Source organism: Lycium barbarum, chromosome 2, assembly GCF_019175385.1.
Source record: "Lycium barbarum isolate Lr01 chromosome 2, ASM1917538v2, whole genome shotgun sequence".
In the NCBI taxonomy this organism is placed as follows: Eukaryota; Viridiplantae; Streptophyta; class Magnoliopsida; order Solanales; family Solanaceae; genus Lycium; species Lycium barbarum.
The window spans coordinates 147,983,830-148,005,363 of record NC_083338.1 but is presented as its reverse complement, the minus strand read 5'-3'; the positions used below and the strand labels follow the sequence as shown (position 1 = coordinate 148,005,363).

The 21,534-nt window shown below is 32.8% G+C and overlaps 1 protein-coding gene and 1 pseudogene across 1 annotated transcript; both read left to right on the top strand.

Annotated features, from left to right (window-relative positions):
* The first annotated feature begins 766 nt into the window (after positions 1-766).
* On the top strand, positions 767-2,209 carry LOC132623573 (calcium uniporter protein 4, mitochondrial). The gene is made up of 2 exons (XM_060338355.1): positions 767-1,340; positions 1,494-2,209. The coding sequence occupies exons 1-2, from the start codon at positions 870-872 to the stop codon at positions 1,950-1,952; spliced, it is 930 nt and encodes a 309-aa protein (XP_060194338.1). The 5' UTR covers positions 767-869; the 3' UTR covers positions 1,953-2,209.
* Positions 2,210-5,072: 2,863 nt separating this feature from the next.
* LOC132627963 (uncharacterized) lies at positions 5,073-8,570 on the top strand (annotated as a pseudogene).
* The last annotated feature ends 12,964 nt before the right edge of the window (positions 8,571-21,534 follow it).

Genomic DNA, 21,534 nt, shown 5'->3' with positions numbered 1-21,534 from the left:
GATAGACTTGATAGTATAAACAAATATTAAACGACTCCTAAATTTAGGAATTAGACACTTGTATGCCTTACCATGTTTGGCTCAAAAAAAAAAAAAAAGGAATGGGCGAATGTAAGCCTACTATACGTAGTGGATGTCGACGTAGAATAAATAAAATTCTGATAATGAGTCATGACGCTATACGTAATTTTAGACAATTATGAATTTTCTAACCAAGAAGTTTAGTTAATAGTACCCGTTTGGTCCAAAAAAATATACAATTATTTGAGGAAAACATTCTTTCTTACTGCAGTTTTTTGAAAACTAATTATACTTTGTACTTAAAAGAAAATGAAGAAATCGGCTTTCGAACACACTACAATAAGATATACATAAATGAGTTTTAAGCGTTATGCACTTATGATATAAACAATTTTTACATAATTAAACTATTTATTACATGTATTTTTTTCAATAGAATTAATTGATAGTTCGTTAAAAATAGTAAGTTACCTACTATCACATGTTTAAATTTATTAAGAGTGTAAAAGAAAATACTACCAGTGTATATGACTTAAATGCTAAATATATTAACCCTTTCACGCTACATATAGTCATTCTATTCATTGTTTTAATAGAGAGAATATTCCTCCTATTTAAGTTTTGCAAAATAAAAATCACGGGTACCCATTTTCTTTTTCTTATGACATCATAGTACCATTATTTAATTGTAAAAGGAAAGTAAATCAATTCAATAGTAGTATTTACAGAACAGAATATTTCGTCTTCCACCAAATTAGGACACTATATAAACCCCCATCCTTCAGTTCCAACTCAACCATCACAAATTTCCCGTTTTTCCTCCACACTTAGACTCCTCAAATTCATAAATGGCGCTTCGGCGTATATTAGCGAAACGTCTAATTAACACCCTAAAAATAGATCCACTTCCATCGGTTAAAGTTCTAGAACATTCTAGAGAAATTAATCATGCAGCTAGACTGCCTGAATTTTTATCTATTCCGGTAGGTGAAAAATTAAGAGAGAAATTAAGGTCTATGAACAATATTACCGGTGAAAGGATTCGATTTCAAGGCTTAGCTCCACCAGCTCCGGCGCCGGCGTTGACGGCGGAGATGACGGTGAATGATGCGAAGAAGATATTGAAGATATCACAGTTGGAGAAAGTGAAATCGAGACTTAGAGAGATACCGATGAACTCGATTACGTATGATAAATTTGTTGAGATTTGTGGTGAGTTTTGTTTCAGTAGAGAACAGAGTTTGGAGTTTGCGAAAATGTTGGATGAATCTGGGAGCGTCATCGTTTTGGGTGACGTCGTTTTCCTACGTCCACATCAGGTATGGAATTCATGCACGATAAATATTAAAGAAAATTAATCGTAGCGTCTTAATTATTCATTTTATAGATATATGATGTTATTTTACTAGTGAAAAGCTGTTATTAAAATTTACACAATTTGAATTAGTAGCTAATCTGTTGATGTGTTATAGGTGGCAAAATCAATGGACAAATTAATTTCAGAATCCATAGCAACGCCAAACGACCCAAGAAGAAGAGAGCTAGAACATATGGAAAAGCAAAAATCCCTAATTGATCAAAAAGCCCAATCACTAGTTAAAGGCGAACTTTACTGTGGGCTGGGCTTTCTAGTCCTTCAAACACTAGGCTTTATGAGGCTAACATTTTGGGAATTGACTTGGGATGTGATGGAGCCCATTTGCTTCTTCGTAACCTCACTTCACTTTGCCCTTGCCTATGGATTCTTCCTAAGAACATCAATAGAGCCCACTTTTGAAGGGTTTTTCCAAAGACGTTTCAAAGTGAAGCAAAAGAAGCTCATGAAGGTTCACAATTTCGATCTCGAAAAGTATAATAAACTACGAGAAGCATTTTATAACCAATCATGTCATGGATTCTCGTCGACTTCTTCGATCATGCAACAAGTGTAGTTTTTGGTACTTTGCATGGTTAAGTGTGTATATGGATGGTTTTCATCAAAACAAGGGAGAGAGTATAGGTAGGAATATAACGATGATGATGAAAATTTCGGAACGCTCGATGTAAAATGTGTTTGTTTTTCCTTCGAGTATGGAATGAGAAATCTTTAGAATTTAGATATCAAACTTGATATTAATACTAGTATTTGCAAATCATGTTTGAAATATATGGGCGCAAAATAGATCAATTAACTTGATTTCTATCACTTAGTCCATTACTATTGATTAATAGAATCTAATCTAGAATGAAATGACTTGTGGTTACTCGTTCGAACATGTATCATTAAGTTCGGTAACATCAGCATCCTGGCTATAACAAGGCTTAGGTCATGGATGGGCTGTGGATGGTGCGGTTCGGAGTCATGGTCATCTAGTGTTAGTACAAGTTATGCATAACTTATTTCGAAACCACACGACCCCAAAAGTCTTTCTTTTATCCTTGCTTCTGAACAGTGTTATGAGTGCGTCTTTTAGTTGTCTGAAATTGAAAGGGCTGGCTCATCCAACGAGGAGTATTGAGGTTCTTCCCTTTTCGGAGAACTTGAATCCTTCTGCAATACTCATCCTCTTCTGTCATTCACGTTCCATCACTTCCCTATTACAAAAAAACATATCAGACTTGAGTGCGACATCTGATTCAGGACTCATTCTATCACTCATCCTTTTCATCATCTACTTTAAAACTCTTCTCACTTGTTAGCTCACATCTCCATCGCCACGCCCTTTCCCTTTCTGCCTTAATTTGCCACATCTTTTCCCTTTTTTCCTCTATCTTTTTCCCCAGCATTACCTAAACTCCTGGATATATATACATAAAAGGAGATAATTTCACTTTCAAGTCAAAATCATTCCTTTTGAAATTTGAAATGGGTTGGACTCAGAATTTCATATGTCGTCAAACACTTCACAGTCTTATAATTCCACTTCTCCTTCTTATGCTTTGCTTATCCCAGCTAACATTCAAGGCTGAAGGTATTTTTCTTAGCCTCTGTTCACGGAACACGGGAACAGAGTCCTCTGCTCTGTTTTTAGCTCACATACACACATCGCCACAGGCAACTTTAGAAGCTGAAATTTGACATGTGTAGTCCAATTCTTCGAATATGATGCTTGCTTGATAGGTTTAGTCAAGAAATAAAGGTGTCTTTTCTATTAGCTATAGCTTTTACCATAATGGTAAGTGATTGATCCTAAGACGTTATTAGCATAGGTAGGCCTATGCACAAATCGGTTCAACCTGAATATCTGAACAGATTCGAAACAATTCGGATAATTCAATTTGGATAATACAGTTCGATTTCGATTTACAAATGCAATTGTAAAATATTACGGTTTAACGTTTCGGATACGGTTGGCTTCAATTATCAACCGAACTGACCCGAACAAATCGAATTTATATGCCACTAATGACTAATATGACTAATACTCTAATAGTCTAACTATATATGCGGCTAATATTTAAAAGTAATACTTATTTAACTTCAAAAGTGGTGCAAATGAATGTTTGCATGCATACCTTGCACTGGATATTCGTGGCCTTCTTGTTGGCCTCAAGCTGAATTCTACCAACAAGTATAGCAGTCATTTTTCGTAAAACTCAATACAACAGCAGTTTTGAGACTACTCAAGTGCAGCGACATTTATCCACCATAGTATTCCAGAATATAGTTGAGTTGCAGCAGTTACTTATCTCAAAGTGCAGCAATTACATCAATGTTACGGCAGCAATTAAGTATACGAAAATTTAACAGCAAACGGCCTCTAGAAAGCAACAATATTTGACCTCAAAACCTCCCAAAATTCAACTAGAAGTGCCACATAAACCAACAAACACATAGCAGCCAAAAGCATTACTTTTAGCCTCAAAACACCAGTAGTTATCAGCTTTACAGTGCAGCAACAACAAATAGCAACAACAAATTGCAGTTATTCTTATCGCAGGCTTAGTAGCATCTCAAGGATATTTGGGATGAAAACTCCCCAATTCATGCAAAAGAAGAGGGGTGAAGGATGAGTATCAAGAATCAAATAACAACTAAAATGGAGAAGGCCATCCTCAATTTAGACAGAACCAAAGCAATTAGTGAAAAAGAAGTTTAGAAACTCAGCATACTTTCCTAAAAGCTGCCTTTCATCTTTTCGGCATTCTTCTCATGAGCCATCTTTGCCTTTTGGCCATTGCCTCCACCCATGGCTTTATTTGTTCTTTGATCTTAGCCTGTACAAATTAGAGTTTTTTTTTTTTTTTTTAATTTTTAGGATGCAAACTGAGTTATTATACTTGTCTGCTTGCAAGTTGCAAGATGCTAGATTATTAATTTGGTTTATGTAATGTGGTGTTGGCGGATTTGTGTGCTTGCACAAGTTGTCAAGCTCTTGTTTTGCTATTTATATGCTATTATGCCTGCAAGTTTATGGTTTTTTCTTGGTTAATGTCTTGGTTATACGGCTGCAAATTTATGATTTCATTATTTTTTGTTATGTTTACTCTAAAGCTGAAATGAAAATAGTTGTTTGTTTAAATTTCGAACAAACCGACCAAATCGATTTGTGTAACCGAATCGAAATAATAAAAACGAATCGAATTGAACCTAGAATGAATCGAGTTTGATTTAGAATTTCAAAAAGTCGAAATTTAAAATTTCAACTCGATAATGATCAAAACCGAACCGAACCGATTTGTGCACTGTGCACAGGCCTAAGCATAGGCATGTAAGTTTTGATCTTCCATCTCTTCCTAAAGTATTCAGTGTTTAAATTTGTTTGTTTGGGTCTAACTTCAATATTTAGTTTGTTTCATTTATTTTTGTTAGAAATATTTGAGCTTTCAGTTTACATTTGTTTTAAATCTTTAACCTTATTGTCCATAATATGTCAATTATTATTTTTATCAGATGACTAATTAATATTTATCAAAAAAATTGTCTATAATTACTTAAAAGATAACTAATTGTTTAAATATCTTTTAAACCAATTCATTGTAAAATAGTTTTGTCTTCATCATAATGGTCCCATTTTTTTCCCACGTCCCAATTTATCCTACAGGTTTTTTTTTTTTCACTTCTTAAAAACTCCACTTTAATTAATTCCGTTGCCACGTCATCAGTTCATGCCTCTGGCGTGCGCTCTTTATTTTCTGTTTGCACGATCTTCCCCTGTTCGTTTCTCTCCTTCTAAAATCTTGGCCTTTTGATAATCGTATGAAATTCCAAAGTCAAAACACTTCCATCTTAGTATTTTTTTTAAAGAAAATTACCTAGCTTTGAAGATCAGTTAATCCATATTACGGATTGTAATTAAATTCATCTGAAACATAGGAGATTGGTAATTAATTAATGGCGGGGTTGTTCGACAAGCAGGCGCAATTGTACTCCGATGCACGGCCAACTTATCCCGGCGAATGGTTTACGATGTCGGCACCGGCAACGGCCAAGCTGCCATCGGCGTAATTCCCTCTCCCTCTCATATTTAACTTATACTATAATTATAAGTGCGAAATCCTTTTTACATATCAATATATTTTACCTTATTGTAGCAAATAACTTTGCTTTATCCCTTTTTTATATTGCTAATTTCATTTTTAAACAACAACAATAACATATCCATGGTAATCCTATCAGTGGGGTCTGGGGAGGGTAGGATGTATGTCGGGCTGTTTTCAATAGACTCTGGGCTCAAAAGAAGAAATGTAAGTCATGCAGGAATGTAAGAGACAACGAAATAGCAAATGCACAAAACAAATGTAGTAACACATATTAATACACAGTAGTGAAAAAGATACTACGCAATCTAAAACATACGACTATAAGTACGACAACACTCTGGTACCTACTAACCTTCTACCCTAATCATCGGCCGTTATACCTTCCTATTATGTCCTCAGTCAACTAGTGTTGTGCCTTGTCCTGTCTAATCATCTCCCCTAGTTCTTCTTCGACCTATCTCTACCTCTCCTAACTCCTGCTATAGTCAACCTCTCACACCTCCTTACTAGCGCATCCTCGCCCATCTTCTTCACATGTCTGAACTATCTCAGTCTCGCTTCCTTCATCTTGTCCGCCATTGAGGCTACTCTGACCTTGTCCCGTATAACTTCGTTCCTAATCATATCCCTCCTAGTATGCCCACACATCCATCCGAGCATCCTCATCTCTTCTACATTCATCTTCTGGGCATGTGCAGTCTTGACGGCCAACACTCTGCCTCATACAATAGTGTTGGTCTAACCACCACCTTGTAAAATTTACCTTTAATCCTTGGCAACACATTTTTATCTCACAGTACCCAGAGACGAGCCTCCATTTCTCCCACCCCAACATCAACATCAATCTCTCCATCTCCTTGGTTTATGGACCCAAGATACTTGAAGCTGTCTCTCTTAGGTATGACTAACTCTATTTAAATTTAAAAAGAAAATGTCCGTGAGTTAACAGCGGCTAAGCTAGAGATTTAGTTATGGGTTAGTAACTTTAGCGGGCCGGATCCAAGATTCAACCTTCAAACTTTTTAGCATTAAATTTATTCTATTTTAAATTATGTTCAAACCTATCAGTTTTACATATAAATTTATGATCTGTGTCGAAAGAATTAAGCTCAGATGACCAGGTACCCGCAACTCAACATGTCCCCTGCCCGTAAACTGCCTTTTATAAAATACAAAACCACTAAACTTAAAATCTGGATTTGTTTGCGTGAATAGTGAGAAGGAAGTAAAAATATAAGATATTATGGTAGAATTAATATCTTACACGAATGTGATGGATTTGCTAATACTAAATTACAATTTAAGTTCTGAATTTGGAAGTGTTTGCATTTTCTCTAGTGTATTCTTTTCTATTTTTTATTTTTTTTTGGTGTCTCAGGTAGTTGAGCATTACAAAAAAGTAATAGCAACAGATGTGAACTTAATTAAGGCATGCTCAGCAACACCCAAGAATTCAGTATTTCCACACACCGATCTCCATGTCTGACAAGGAACTTGTGGCAATAGTTGGAGGTGAAAATTATGTAGATTTGATCATTGTTGCTGAAGTAGTTCACTGGTACGACCTCCCAAGGTTCGACTAATTAGTAATAATTATATCTCCAAATGATAGGTAGTTAAAACTTTACCCGCAGTAGGTGTTTACATTATATTAATGCAACTTACCATAATGAAGTGCTTCAATTAGATGAAAATATACATTCATTGGCCATTGTTAAGTGATAGTTGTGTATTTTCCGATACATGTCATACATTCACTGATTTGGTATAAACAATTGATGTGGGTTTTACCCGTGGTCAAGAGGTGACAATTTGTAGCATAATGTTATAAATCGAATCTCAATTCCGCTTGATCACTATTATGTGGTTGTAGAGCTGGAAAAATGGGTGTGTTGCTTCTAAATTGAGCGGGTCATCGAATTTGACATTACCCAACTCGCCAAAAGTTTGTTTGAATCAAAATGGAGGGTCAAGACGAGTCTAATAACATGACACAGTACAACTAGTCCAACATGCATGCTGACCTGCTTTGGCCCAATATTTTGGTAGGTCATTTTGAATTAAACCCCGTTAGGTCAAGTTGACAAACGGGGCATAATCCAATTCATTTAAATTTGATAAAGTTCACAAATAGCTACTTTTTAGCTCCTGTAATTGGAAAACGGTCACTGTCGTTGGAGTTTCATTTGTGGAGTTTGACTCAATATTAGTGGTTATTCTTCAAGGACGGAATGAAAAAGTAACCGGTAATCGGTATTTGTACGTTTTTAAACTTGGGCGTCTGGAATGTTATTAGAAAGATTGGTTGATTTTACAAATCTATCTCTACCCTTATAACATATGATGCAAAAGCACAGCACAATAGATGGTTAAATTTGTTTTAAATGATTCAACAGGTTCTACTCAATTGCAAATCGTGTGCTAAAGAAACCAGGAGGCATAATAGCTGTTTGGGGATACACAGTGATGAGTGTAAACCCTGAATTTGATCCAAAAATGATGAGCTTTCTTGATTTAACACTTCCTTATTGGCACCCAAATGTGAAATTCTTGTTTGATGGCTACAAAACACTGCCATTTCCTTTTGATAGTATGGGATTAGGTTCAGAAAGTGAACCAACTCCTGTTGACATACAAAAGGAGATTTCATTTGAAGGGTTTTTGGGATGGCTCAAGTCTTGGTCAGCAATTAACTCTGCTAAGGAAAAAGGGGAAGGTTTGTTAACAGAAAAAATGGTTAAAGAGTTTGAGATTGCATGGGGAGGACCTAAATTAGTTAGATATGTCGTTTACAAGGCTTTTATGCTTGTTGGTAAGGTGAAACTATGAAAATTTTAGGCGTATTTGGTTGTTTATTACTGGCACATGACTGAGTGTTCGACACCATGCTCGTATGGGGATTTTAAGTCAGTGAGTGCATAATAATGCTGTATGATATTACTTTTTATGGCATTATATGCAAGCTTAGTAATTGCTATGAATATATGTCTCTTAACAAGTTTTCAACAATGTAGATATATATAAGGTCCACCAGCATACGCATTGCTTATAAGGTACGTTAATAAACGTATTCAGAATTTGAACGTTATGAGTTTGAGATTTAATTACCTTTCATTTAATTGATTGGGTTCGAAATATACTGTTTGTATTCATTTTGTGAATATTTTAACATATATAGAGAATCTAAGCTAAAGCTATGGAATTCGGATGAACCATAACACGAAGACTACACCTTTTGGCTTGTTGATGAATAATGGAATAATTTCCTAGCCAACCCTATTATCTTCGTCCTAGTGGGCTAATTAAATCCATTCGAAGTGGGCTCATTGCTCTATCAAGACAGCCCAAACCGAAATCCAACCCAACTCATCATAATGTCTACATACTTTAAGTGCTCCGTGCATTAAACCACGGACAATTTGCACGATTGACCTTATTCGGGTGTGGTCTTTAATTTTTGGCCTTTGCTAGAACGCCTTGATTTCGGGTTTGAACCTCCGCTCAGTCAAAAAAATTAAAAAAATTCACAATGTAGAATTTTGATTCGCAAGGCAAAGATTTGCCTGCAAAACTGAAACTCTACCTTAGGGTAGAGAATTTTTTTTTAATTATTATTTATTTTAATTCAGTTGGAATTTTGCAAAACTTGTCTTAAGGCCTAACTTTGCTACAAAATTTTGCTTTGCGAAATTGTCTTTTTTTTTTTTTAACTGAGCCGGGGTTCGAACCACAAACCTCCTGGTATTAGGCGAAGGACAAAATTAAAGGCCACCAATTTGAGGGACAAAAATTAAAGACCAAAAAAAAATGTTAAACCACAGAGAACAGTACCTTTTCTTTTCTAGCGGAATACTATATTTTAGGTGCAAATGTGCCCTTATAAATAAAAATTGAAATGCAGAAACTTTCGTTGATATTCAATTTTTACACCAAATCAGTATATTTGAGTGTGGACCCTGCACCATTGATATATGCAGTAAAATTACTACTATATGTCTTAATACATATCCTCCAATAGTTGTATAGGTGAGGCAAAAAGACTGAGCAGAGCAGGCAACTTTGTAGAGGAGAGTTTTTCTCAGCCTATTTCTTCGTGTTTTAGAAACGACCAAAAGCACCAGGTCTGATCATTTCTTCTTCTAAGAGTTGATAGGTACGTGATATGTAATCAATAAAGTTCGATTTTTCAACAAAGTCCTTCTAACTGTAAAACCGCAAAGTTTTTCAGTGCAATCAATTTCAGTATGTCGATTAGATTTGAAGAGAAAAAGGTCAAAAATCCTTAAAATCACATAACTAAGGAGAGAAGGCCGTGAAGGATTAAATTCACTTTTTTTATTCGATTCAGCAACACATCACTCTTTCATAACATTGTTCTTGTTCTTTCGTGGCTTCTTAATATTCCATCTTCTATAGGAAATACAGTAACATCAGAGTAGCCTTTCGACCATATAAACAAATATACTTACCACAATAGAAAGTAATATTAATACATATAACTGACATAATAAAAGATGTGATGATGAATTGATAGATATTTCAATGCTTACATGGCGATAATGATCCCAACATAACACACTCACACATTTGTACTGAAAAAGAGACCTCAAAAAATAACTTTAATTAGGTGCTAACTGTATATGCATATGCATTTGCCACCATTTCATGTATGCTCAACAAACTGATGGCCCACTTTTCATATACGATTTCTAATATTTGGACCCTCCTTGTTTGTAATTAATTTGCTTTTTCAAGAAGGGCCACATATCCTCCATTTTTTGATTTGGCGAGTCTGAAAAAGAGGTGCCAAATTATTGTTGTATTTATATTCCTTTAAAACTAAACTTGAAACGCGAGAAAAGAAGAAAAAGAAACAGGTTGAAGGACCTCTGCGAGAAAACAAAGATGCCTAATCATGAATAGAGAATTAAAAAAATTGAAATTTAATAGGAGCTAGCTAGGATAATTGATAATTTATTATGATATTTACCAGTACAATGATTCTTATAAATGACAAGTATTAGTGTGTAATTGCACTAAAGTATATATCCGATCTTATCAATCATATGATTTATTAAATTAGTGTCTAAATGTTAAAATACATGATACTTACTAGTACAATATAATGATGGTACTTGAACGTTTTGCTCAAAATATTAGCAGAGACGAATTTAAAATTTATGATTCCTACGATAACCACTGATCACTAACTTAAAGTCAAATTTTTATGAATATTTAATTGATTTTTCACTAAGTTCATAAGTTACAAACTAGATTGGCATCTGAATATTAGTACTATTTCAACAAAGATTAAACCAAATGGAAGGTGGACCAAAAGTGCATATCCAACCACCGCTTTGCAAGTTGCAATTGGGTAAAGGGTAACGTAACACTCACTTTACATATTGTGCAGTCCCTACTCCCACAAGCAGTGCTGCTGCCTGCTGGTGATGCAGCAAATACTACTCCTACATAAATATTCCTTATTGATGTAAGTTCTGAAGATTTGGTCATCTTATATTGATTTTGGATAAGCAGTAAAAAGAAAAAAAAAGGATGGAGTGAGTACTAATTGATAAACAACTCCTAGTATTATTCAATAACAACTAACATGTCCGGTGTAATCTCACAGGTGGGGTCTTGGGAGGTTAGATTATACGCAAATTTTATCCCTACCTCGTGGGGATAAAGAGGTTGTTTCCGAAAGATCATCGGCGCAAATAGCGCATATCACGGCAGTTTTTTTTTTTTTAAAAAAAACGAAGTAAAGAAGACATAACAAATAATAGGAAAATCATTACATAGCATTCCAAAAAAAAAAAAAATAGTAACAATAGCAGAATAATACGATAACCGAAGCAGCAAAAACAACATGTGGTTAGAGAAATCGAAGGACAAGAAACTACGAGAATAGTGCTAATACTATTGATATGAAAGGGGAAACAAGTACAGTGTACCAAATTACCACCGAGTCTATCCCGCAGGAAATTGGGACAACGCCCACCTGCCTACTAACTTTCTACCTTAATTCGCGACTCTCATATTTTCCTATCTAAAGTCATGTCTTCGATAAACTAAAAATGTGTTATGTCATGTCTAATCACCTCTCCCCAAAACACTTATGTTTCCTTAAAAATTTAGCCAAGTGTCTTAATATTTTAAAATAACCATTTTTAACTTCAGAGAAACTTGGTTAAACAAGTTATAACTATCCTAAGGAAATAAACTTCAAAAGGGCATGATGTGGCTGTTAAGCACCTTTCAGATAGAGAGAGAAAAAACAGATTGATCAATCCTTTGTTGTATACTGTGTATTACTAATATCATGTACACTTCATCCTGTTAGATAATACAGTATGTTTTTGTTTTTCCTTTGATAATACAGTTCGGTGAAATGGAATATCAAAGACGTTATTATCTATTAAATGTCTAATACGATCTCCAAAACGGCTTATCAACCGACGTCACACACTGTAATAGAAAAATTAACATACAAAATTCGTCTATGAATTGTTAATTAATTGGAGAAGAGTCCCCATCACAAACATTTGGTGAACGAAAGTCGTATTATTTTACTAATTATGGATTAAACAAATGTACCCTCAGGAGATACCTTTCAATTAGTATAGTTGTTTATCAGACCAACCGCGACTGATTACTTGATCAATATCTCACAATAATTATATTCAAATGTTTCATTTTTCTAAATCCTTATCCTTAAAGAACTATCGTTATATAATTTTGGCCAAATACTTAAATATGAAGAATTTTTCAGCGCCGCTGAAAGATTGAAACTTACATATTTGACGACTAATGATTAAGTTTAACGATATTTTATTCTCGAGTAAATGTAATAATAATAATAATAATAATAATGATAATAAATAAATAGTAGAATTGCTTTAGAGCAAAGCAATGGAGGTCACCTTCCTAGTTAGTTAAAAATCATAATGGTAATTTGGATATAAGAGGCCTTTTGCAAAATCAAGGGGAGACAAAAATCCAATGACTAGCAAAAATTCTTGATTTTTATCGCCAATTCGAAAGAGTGTTGAGTGTTAGGCGCCGTGCCAGCTTCGATCCACCATCCACAATGACTGTAGCTTAACTAGTACCGTGGATATTGTTTTGAATGCTATAGTTAAATATTTTTATACAGAACGTATAATATACATAATACATAACATGAAAAATTGGTTCTAAGAAAAGTTTGATTATTATAGTGAAATGTTGTTATAGAGAATGACTGTTACAGAGATGTCTATTATATGAATTCATTAGGAACCTGGTTAAAATAATAAGTATTAACTTATTATCACAAGTTAAACTACACGAATAATCTATTATTCGTGTATTTGACTTGGTACATCCTTAAATAAAATAACAAGATTCTTGTATTTGGCTTATATGTTACTATTATTACAAGGTAATATTTTTTATTTTGCCATAAATATATATATATCAATTTTTCTCAATAAATGCGTAAAGCATATTTAGCCCCCGTTTGGCCATAAGAATTATTCAGTTTATTCCGAATTTTTTTTTTCACTTTTTTTCGGAATCAGCGTTTGGCCATGAAAATTCCAAATACAACTTGAAGTTATAATCCGGAATATCAAAAACTCAAAAAACTTATTTTTTTTTTTAAAAAAAATCACTTTTTTCACTTTTTTACAACTACATTTCATCAAAAACTACAATTTCAAAAACTATGGCCAAACACAACTCCAACTCCAACTCCAAAATTCCAAAAAAAATGTTTTTTTTTTTTTTTTTTGATATCTATGGATAAATGGGGGCCTTAGTATAAATTGTGATATGTGAATTTTTATCAAATTTTAAATATGCTTGGACCCAACGTCCGACTTATTGTTCCTTTTAGACACAGAGCAATAATTAACAGGAAAAAAGGAATAGTTTTCATGTAGAGACAAAAACCTTACAACCCATAGTCTACTTTCCTCTTTAGTCTTTTTAGTTTTATTTTAAAGAAATTAAATAACTTCGAATTTAATTGAAAGTGGATTAGGATAACTAGAGGACAACCCCACCTCTTTGCATTTTATTCAAATTGGGCCAAACATTTAAGGCACTTCATTTTTGTCGTCCTATTTTTCATACTCTATAAATCTCTCAATGCACTTTTCAATAAAACTGTTTTTGCTTTATTTCGGTAGGTTCTATTTGGCTTTGTTGCATCAATGTAATGTTGCACTTCCAATTACTCTCTCCGGATAAAAAATAATGTCCACTTAATCATTTGCACATTCCTTAAAAAAATACTAATTCATAAACAAAAATAGGTAATTTAACTAAATTGCCCTAATTAATTATGTATTGGGATTATATTACATAATACTTAATAGGGGCAAATCTGAAAAAAATATGATTAATTCTTTCTTGATTTGATAAGTGAAATCTCTTTTTGACCGAAGAAAAAAAGGCTAAGTGGACACTCTTTTTTATCCGTAGGGAATAATAAATTTACATTAGTTCTTTTTTTCTAAAAAAAAAAGATATTTACTTGCAACCAAAGGCGGAGCCATAATTTGATATTTTTGAGTTCTGAATCCTAATTTTTTTAGATTATTGGATTCTAAATTAATAATTTGTACATATTCAATCAATTCTTAAAACAAGCACATAATTTGAACTAAAGCTTTTGAGTACGCCAGAAGTCTTAGGCCATCCTCTAACTTTGCCCTTGTTTGCAATCTAAATTTTCAAAAAAAAAATATTAGAGTTATAGAGCATGTTTGGATCGGCTTATTATTGTAGGTGTTTAAGCCAAAATAACCTTTAAGCATTTTTATAGTGTTTAGATAAACCAAAATAATAAAAATAAGCCAAAAGTCATTAAAAATAAATATCTAACACATATTTTTCAAACTTTTATACTGTAAATAATTATAAGTAAGAAAAACATTATATATATATTAAGAACGCTATTTTGTTCATTGATTAAATTATTACATGTATAATTAATTAAACTCAATTTTCTTTTATTGTAATCTCCGCATTGCTTCATACCATCATTTTGTTTCTGGTCCACCTCCCTAGAAAAGGTTGCTAAGGTAGAGAGGAGTCGATAGGAATACTATAGGTTTGGCAACCAACAAAAAACATTCAATTCAAGTTCTTAACGCTAACTAGGAGTATTAGCTCTAATGCTACCCTCTAAATTAGATAGTGGAGCACCTATTTTGTCTCTCCGAAAATAGACGCCGGACTGAGTTTGCATACTTTGGTATTAAATAGTCTTTTTTGTTTTCTTTGTAAGTAATAGTACATCGTCCCACATTATCAAATGCCATTTTTTTTTTCTTTCTTCCAAAAAAAATGTAATCATAATACATAACTACCAATTAATAACAATTTTAATGTTTTCTCTTGTATATCTCCTCTGTCAATTTGCTTGTCTTTGGTTACTTCTCAAGATCAGCTTTTGGAATTAAAAAATTGAATTAGTATTTTAAGAATCACATTAAAATGTTGAAGGTCCATTCATGGCTTGAATTTTATGGTTTAGAAATTTAGGACAACTACCCCAAGCACTATAACTAGGTCTGAAATTTAATATTTGTAAAAGTTTAATCAACTTTTTAACATAGATATATGTCTAGGCTAAGTTACACAGCAGATCCCCTCTTGCAAAATTCTATACAACTAATCGAGAGTAAGAAACAAGCGTGCTGATTAATAAATAAAAAATTACCAATTGACTTTCCAAAAGAAAAAAGGAACAATCATTTTAACTCACGGAGTTGAAATTTATCCATGTAACCACTATCTAGACCACAAGTATCGTGACCCTACAGGATCAAGGTCATGCATGACCCAAAGTTTAAATGGATGTACATGCATTAATTACGTACGTGACTGAAAAAAATCGTTTTGTATTAACATGTGATAGTGTCACTTAACTGCTCTTGTTCCACAAATTTGTTTTAAAAGAGTACTCCAGAGTGTAACCTTCATGGAAAAGACATTTCCATTGCTAATTTCAATATTAAACCATGCAATATTCTGCAATGTAAAATGAAAAGGAAAGACATTTCTATAATCTTTAATTTTTACCTCTATACATAATTTAGTATATATAAAGGTAAAATGAAAAGGAAAGACATTTCTATAATCTTTAATTTTTACCTCTATACATAATTTAGTATATATAAAGGTACGTGGTTCGACTGACCATCTTTCTAGCTCTGTCACCAGAAGCGGATGTAGCCTGTTGGCTATGGGTTCATCTAAATCATAAATTTCAACACGAAATATCGATATAATTGTTAAAAAAAAAAAAACCAATATTAGATCCGAACCTATAATCTTAACCCGCACAATATGAATTTAGTGCTAAAAGTCTTAATTGAACCCATTAAATTTAAATTTTAAATTCTCCTCTATCTGCCACACGGTGAACCAAATAAAAAAGAACTCAGAGAAAATTTAAAACAAAAAATCAAAAAGTCTACGTCTAATTTGACTTTACAAGAAATAACAAAACTAAAGTCATGCATGCATGCATGTTATAAAGTACTTAAATAACTAAAAAGATGAACAATTTTTTCAAATTTAAGTCAACGGAAGCTACGTTAATTGAGGGGAGCATTTGAGGAGAAGGGAGTTGATTTTTTTTTTTTTTCCATTCGGTGTCCGATGCTGATATTTATGTGCCTACTAATTCAAATTCACATTATATAACGCCCATGTAAAGGGAAAGTGTTTCGAACATAATTCTTTTTCATACTCAGAGCTCAAACTCGAGATCTTTAATTAAGAGTGAAAGAATTCTATTCATCCCATCACATTTCTCATTGATTGGGAGTTAAATAGCGGTGCTTTTTACGGCATTTTCTTTATTCATGCCATTTGGTTGATTAATACATAACCAACAATAATATAAACTGTTTGCACTTATCCAGGGTTGATGAGCTGTAACTAACTACAACACTCATTTTGTGGACCAAGAATCCAACAGAAAATAAGCCCCATTTTATTCTTAAAATAAAAAAACAACTAGTATATTACATGATGTGAAATTTTGCATGATTGGGGTATTTTTAGGTAAGGAAAACACCAAAACTTTAACTACTCTTTTTATTAATGATTTTAAATCGTGCCAAATGGTAGAACTGATTGCTTGTTATAAGGATCATATTTTTTGTTAATATTTAAAAATTAATTATTTGATTGGTAGGATTGTCGCATCTTGATTAAGCCAATCAAAAGTGGGATTTCTATTATATATAAGTGTGGAAGAGGGACCAAAACAACATCGATTGCTCGTATCAAAAACTTTATAAATTATACATGCAATGAATGCTTGTACCAAAAGCAATATAACTTGTACACTTTAACCAATTACTTTTTGATCCCACATGGACATATGTCATAATACTTAATATTTATTCCCTTCTCGTGTATAGACGTATGCACTTCAATTTTAAATCTCTGACACGTTTATTTCGTCCGTCCACTTTTACTTGTTCACTTTTGACTTTTCACATTCTTGTTGAATATTTATTCTCTTCTCATGTATAGACGTATGCAGTTCAATTTTAATTTTCCTACACAAATTTATTTCCTCTGTACGCTTTTACTTGTTCACTTTTGACTTTCATGTTCTTTAAGAATTAATAAATCTCACATGGATATATGTCATAGTACTGAATATTTATTCTCTTCTCGTGTATACATGTATGCACTTCAATTTTAATTCTCCGACACATATTTATTTCCTCCGTGCACTTTTACTTGTTCACTTTTGACATTTCACGTTCTTGCTGAATATTTATTCTCTTCTCGTGTATACATACATGCACTTTAATTTTAATTCTCCGACACATTACACTTTTACTTGCTCACTTTTGACTTTTTACGTTCTTTAAAAATTAATAAATGAAGTACTCCCTCCGTCCTATAATACTTAGCCACATTACTTGACTTTTCACGTTCTTTAAGAATTAATAAATGAAGTACTCCCTTCGTCCCATATTACTTGGCCACATTACTATACTTGACTTTCCACGTTCTTTAACAATTAATAAATGAAGTTCTCCATTCGTTCCATATTACTTGACCACATTACTAAAAATATATGTCTATTTTTCTATTCTATGTTTTTCTTATTATATATAAACGCCCAAGGTAGACGAACACATCAACAATAAGTCGTACAAAAAGCAACTGAAATTGTACTCTAAGCAGGGACTAACATGTGTACGTTTCAGAAGTTGAACATTAATTTTACCTCTTGTGTGCTTACTTTTTAAGTCCCCACGAGCAGTGGCGGAGCCACATAGAGCCGAGGAGATTCATCCGAACCCCTTCGGCGGAAAAAAATACTGTTTTTACAAGGTTAAAATTATTTTTTATGTATATATAGTAGATGTTAAACGCTCTTAGGCTTCTTCGTATGTTTACTTTTTTATATTTTGAACCCCCTCGGGGGAAATTCTGGCTCCGCCACTGCCCACGGGTGCGCAGTGTCTTAATTATCATTTCATTTCCTTCATCTGACATATACTCCCTCTGTCTCAATTTAAGTGTCTATGTTTGACTAGACACGGAGTTTAAGAAATAAAGATAGACTTTCAAATCTTGTGATTCAAAATTAAAAATGTGTATAATATAATAAAATATCCTTTGAATCTTGTGATTATAAAATTGACATGTATGATATTTGAATTGTCAACTTACTAAATATAAAAAGAGGCGAACCTAACCAAAACAAGATAAATTTTAACAATAGTTGAAAAATTAAGGGGAAAAATATGAGAAAAAGAAAAAAAAAATATGAAGACTCACTAAGGAGAATCGTAATATCCTTTGCAAAGTTTACAAACAACAAAGACTAACTAAATTGAGTAATCAAATTAATTATGTTGAGCCCCGTGCATCGCATGGGCACAGTTTGCTAGTGTTTTAAATAAGACCCGAATTCACGTAATGATGCATATCTTTGCGTTTTTTTTTTTGTAAAGAAGAAAAAAGAAAAGTTGCTCGAGACAATTTTACTAATCCTATTCAACGCTACAGTGATTCTATATGAAAGATATTAAATCAAGAGTTATGGCCTGCTGTATTTGTTTTGTATCCTGCTATCATGATGTCGCGTTTTATTTTGACCTGAGCGTCTATCGGAAATAGCCCCTCCACCTCACAAAGGTAGGGGAAGGTCTGCATACTTACCTTCTATCCTCCCAGACTCCACTTGCAGGATTACATATGTTGATGACGTTGAAATTAAGAGTTATGATGTAATCTCTCCATTTTTAATTAGAAGTCCAATTTGAGTTATGAGAATGAAATAACATGTAGTAAAAACATTCTCTTCTTTTATGGGCCTTACGCAATGAGAGTTTGTGGCTACAAAATACTACCTGATGATTCTACAAAAAAAAACTTCTTATCGTACCATGACGTATTCTTTTAATAATTTGGATTAGTGTCGCGATTCTTTTTCTGCCCAGCTAGGTAAATAAAATGTTTTATGATATTCAAGTGGTGTATGAGAGGAATTTGTTTAATTAGGTTTTAAGTCATATAGTATGTTAATTGTGTAAATATTTTTAGAACTACTTATCAACCTTTTTTTCCGAACACATTAACTAATTATTCTTAATTTCAACACTTTTCTTAAGCACTTTTATTCAAGCATACATAACTGCTTATTTATAAAAATCAGTTTTAACAATTAAAGATTATTCTTAATTTCAACACTTTTATTCAAATCTATAACTGTATATTTTTCAAACACATAACTGTCTATTTATAAAATTAATTTCAACACTTAAATTTTTTAATCAACTAACCCAAACGGGCTGTAAACATCATGTTTATACAGTCAGGTAATTTATGAGATAATTACAAGTAAATAGTCATCCATGATAATTACTTATTTGAATTTCAGTAAAACTTAATATAAGTACTTTGCTATCACAGTGTAAACTATACAGTATAATGTAAAATAATGCATATAACGTATTCCCTCTGTTTGATATTAGTTGTTCGATTTCGCTTTTCGAGAGACAAGTTGACTAATCTTTAGAGTTAAATTGAATTAGATCCATTTAATATTTTAAAATTAAAATTAGATATTCAAAAACTATACGAAAAATATTACAAATTGCAACTCTTCTCATATTAATATAATGAAAGAATATATATCAAAATATTGGTCAAAATTTGTATAGTTTGACTTTTAGAAAAGAAAATTGAACAAGTAATAGAGTGTGAGACCAATCCCAATCTGTAATCGACAACTGACTTATACGTTCAGAGTTCCGTGGTCAATCAGAACTAGTAAAAAATAAATGCAGTTAGCACTCTATAATTACCCCCATTAAATCCTATATTACTGGCTAAATAAATTAATGACCGTTCTTGTAATAAATAAATTCAGCCACTAGCTCTAGCCGTTTGACTGAATCACTTAAATTAACCGACAATCAATTGTACAACATAATATAGGCAAACGTGTCTGGGGACATGACTTTTATTTAATTTTACCGTATATTTCTTAAGATTTTATTTTTGACAATTCTAAAGTTTCATCGTTTTTCTACTACTTTTTTCTATTAAACCGTTGTTTAGTTGTTATACTTCGTAATCTTTTAGCAGGGGGATATTCTATTTCTAAGTTTGCGCACCAAATGATATAAAAATATTTATATAATTATATCACTTATAAAACAATTACTGATGAATTCTTACTATACGTACAATAAACTGATAAACATATACTAATATCAAAATGTTTATATTGTCCATAATAAACTAAATCATTTGAACAATTATTGAGGGCCCAGCTTTCGGTTGTTGATCGACAAGTTGATGGCTTTTTTTCTTTTTAATTTATCTGAATGATAACTCTACCAATTCATTTCGATTTCTCTTAAAACATTACTCCAATTACTTCACTAGCTTGCTAGGGAGTACTATATTTATCACCTTTAGCGAACTACATTTTATTTGAAATAGAAGGGAATAGTAGAAACAACTGAATAATATAGTAATTAACAAATAGACTGACAGAAATATTTTTTAATTGACCCAAAAAAGTCAACAGGCTGTCAACTAGAGATCCTGGATCACTTTCAATGTTAGGGACTAATTTGTAGATTATACTTTTAGTCAGTACATTTTTCAGTAGTTATTTATTTTGATTCTCACTCGGTGATTGGTATTAGTACCAGGGCTGACTAAATATTTGAATTCGCATCGGAATTCGAACTCGATTATCAAAGTAGTTATTTCTTGTACTTCTATTTCTTATTTATTTGTGGAAGATAAAACCTTCTTTTCAAAATGCTTTATCATGACTTTTTTCGCTCTCGTTAGTTTCATTTCTATATTGCATTGATCAGCTTGTCCTTATCTGGCCTTTTTCGCCATGTTTTCTCTTAAGCCGAGGGTCTTTCGGAAACAGCCTCCCTACTAGGGGTAAGGTCTGCGTACATTTTACCCTCTCCAGACCCTACATTCTGCGATTTAACTGGGTATGATGTTGTTATTGCATCGGAATTCGAACTCGAGACCTCTTAATATAATTAAGGAGGTAGAAGTACTTGCCATTATATATATATATATATATATATATATATATATATATATATATATAATAATTTCTTATATCTGAGAAGAATTGTTAATCACATATAGTGGATTATTGATTAATCAGCTAGCACCTACCATGTATGTCTTTCTAGAAAGGACGAACGGGAAGGAGTGCAAGACTTAAATGCAATTAATTACCCAATTAAGGTTGTCAGTTGCTCCAAATCGTCGAGCCATTAAAAGGTTACAAGATTTGGCCTTTGCAAGGTAGAAAAGTACAGTTTGTGCACACATGCTGACATGCATATACACAATCCACCAACGGTTGGTCCTGAATTGTAAAGAAGAGAAGAAAAAAATTAATCTCATTTCAATTTTCAAATATAGTTTAGAAGGAAATTGATCCTTTTGTAATTCAACCTGGAGTAACTGTCAAAGGGCAGAATTGACCTTTTCCCCCTTTATGCTTAATTTTGACATGTAATAATA

Coding starts and splice junctions, on each gene's coding strand:
- LOC132623573 (XM_060338355.1), top strand. CDS start 870: ATGGCGCTTCGGCGTATATTAGCGAAACGTCTAATTAACACCCTAAAA. Junction 1,341..1,493: donor TTTTCCTACGTCCACATCAG/GTATGGAATTCA, acceptor GATGTGTTATAG/GTGGCAAAATCAATGGACAA.